This window comes from Lolium rigidum, chromosome 6 (genome assembly GCF_022539505.1).
Source record: "Lolium rigidum isolate FL_2022 chromosome 6, APGP_CSIRO_Lrig_0.1, whole genome shotgun sequence".
Classification (NCBI taxonomy): Eukaryota; Viridiplantae; Streptophyta; class Magnoliopsida; order Poales; family Poaceae; genus Lolium; species Lolium rigidum.
The window spans coordinates 239,598,300-239,600,229 of record NC_061513.1 but is presented as its reverse complement, the minus strand read 5'-3'; the positions used below and the strand labels follow the sequence as shown (position 1 = coordinate 239,600,229).

General features: G+C 60.2%; 1 protein-coding gene across 1 annotated transcript; it reads left to right on the top strand.

Annotated features, from left to right (window-relative positions):
• The first annotated feature begins 469 nt into the window (after positions 1 to 469).
• Positions 470 to 1,911, top strand: LOC124663859 (D-amino-acid transaminase, chloroplastic-like). Its single transcript, XM_047201509.1, has 2 exons — positions 470 to 621; positions 1,048 to 1,911. The coding sequence occupies exons 1-2, from the start codon at positions 565 to 567 to the stop codon at positions 1,909 to 1,911; spliced, it is 921 nt and encodes a 306-aa protein (XP_047057465.1). The 5' UTR covers positions 470 to 564.
• The last annotated feature ends 19 nt before the right edge of the window (positions 1,912 to 1,930 follow it).

Here is a 1,930-nt window from a genome sequence, read left to right as displayed (position 1 = left end):
AGTCATCCACCCACGCGATCCACGGAGCACGGTAAAGAGCAGCAGCACCACCCGTGCCCACGTCGTGCACGAATTCGAAACGCCGCGATACACATGCTCGGCCGGCCGATCCCGGTCCGATAGCGAGCACCAAAGTGGACGTACCGTCGTTTCTTGCGGTGGCCGGCGATGGCGAACGCGCATAAGATAACAACAGTACCGCAGGCCGTTCCCCCGTGAATTTTGTACAGAAGGTCACAACGGCTCGTCGTCGGCACGTCCGGGCCGGTGGCAACGGCGCTGTCGTCCATCCTCGCCCGCTAGCTCCGGAACAAAACGCGAGAGGATACAACAAGAGCGGCGCAGGGTGGGGGCGGCGGGCCGGCTAAAGTTGTCGCACTCCGCATATCACTTGACGGTTCGACGCCACGTACACGCGCGTCACGGCGCAGCGAGCACTCAGGCAGACCGGCCGGCCGGCCGGCCGCTTATAAAACTTCAGCGAGGGCAGGTGCTCCACTCGCACTCCTACTCTCTAGCTAGTCTGTAGATCTTTTCCTTCCTTGCAGATCGGATCGGATCATCATGGGCTCGATCGTTCAGGCCGAGGATCAAGTCCCCGTGTATGAATCCGGCGCAGAGGTGAGTTCTTCCTCCCCTCCCACATCTTCCTCTTCCAGGAGGGCTCTTGATCTTGCCTTGGCTAGCCTGTAGGCATAGCGCCATGCATTCGTAGTTTCATAACTCACTCTCTTGGATAGTTCGTCATAGTTTTGTTCGTCGAGGGGATTGAGGGCATGCTGACAATGAACACACCGGAGTCAATTTTTTATTAGTGGAAACTGACGGGGATCGGTACTTTGTCTCGAGGCTCTTGCATTATTGATGCCCTGCTGCCTCTTCTGTTTGCTTCCACTGCCGTATGAGTAGACAACCCACTATTTACTTCACTGATTAGCATTATTATACAAATCCAAAACAAAGTATAGTGTAAGTGTAACACGGGTTAATTAATTAAGTCCACAAATGCGTTGCAAGATCAGTGACACTGTCTTTCCACTCTTACAGGCCCTGCAGAAGCTGCAGGAGAAATGGAAATCCACGCCGGCGCCGTTCCCGGCCATGTACTCGAGCGTGCTGGGCGGGATCGTGCTGGACCCGGCCATGATGGTGCTCCCGATCGACGACCACATGGTGCACCGCGGCCACGGCGTCTTCGACACGGCCATGCTGCTCGACGGCCACCTCTACGAGCTCGACCCGCACCTCGACCGCTTCCTGCTCTCCGCCGCCAAGGCCAAGGTGGGCACCCCGTTCCCGCGCGACACCCTTCGCAGCATCCTCGTCCAGATGACCGCCGCCTCGGGGTGCCGCAAGGGCTCCATCCGCTACTGGCTCAGCTCCGGGCCAGGCGACTTCCTGCTCTCCTCCAGCGCGCTCCCCGGCCCGGCCTTCTACGCCGTCGTCATCCCCTCCGACTACGACCAGTGCCGCCACGGCGTCAAGGCCGTCACCACCTCGGTGCCCATGAAGCCCCCACTGTTCGCCACCAGCAAGAACGTCAACTACCTCCCCAACGTGCTCTCCATCATGGACGCCGAGGACCGCGGCGCCTTCGCCTCAGTCTGGGTCGACGAGCAGGGGTTCGTCGCCGAGGGGCCCATGGTCAACGTCGCCTTCGTCACCCCGGCCGGCGAGCTCGTGCTGCCGGCGTTCGATAAGATTCTAAGCGGGTGCACCGCCAAGCGCCTGCTCGCGCTCGCGCCCAAGCTCGTCGACGCCGGCCTGCTCACGGGCGTCACCACCAAGTACATCACCGTCGACGACGCCAAGACCTCCGTCGAGATGGCCTTCGTCGGAAGCGGCCTGCCCGTGCTGCCGATCGTCGAGTGGGACGGACAGGCCATCGGCGATGGTACATATATATTTTAACTCGACTCTGATTGATTGA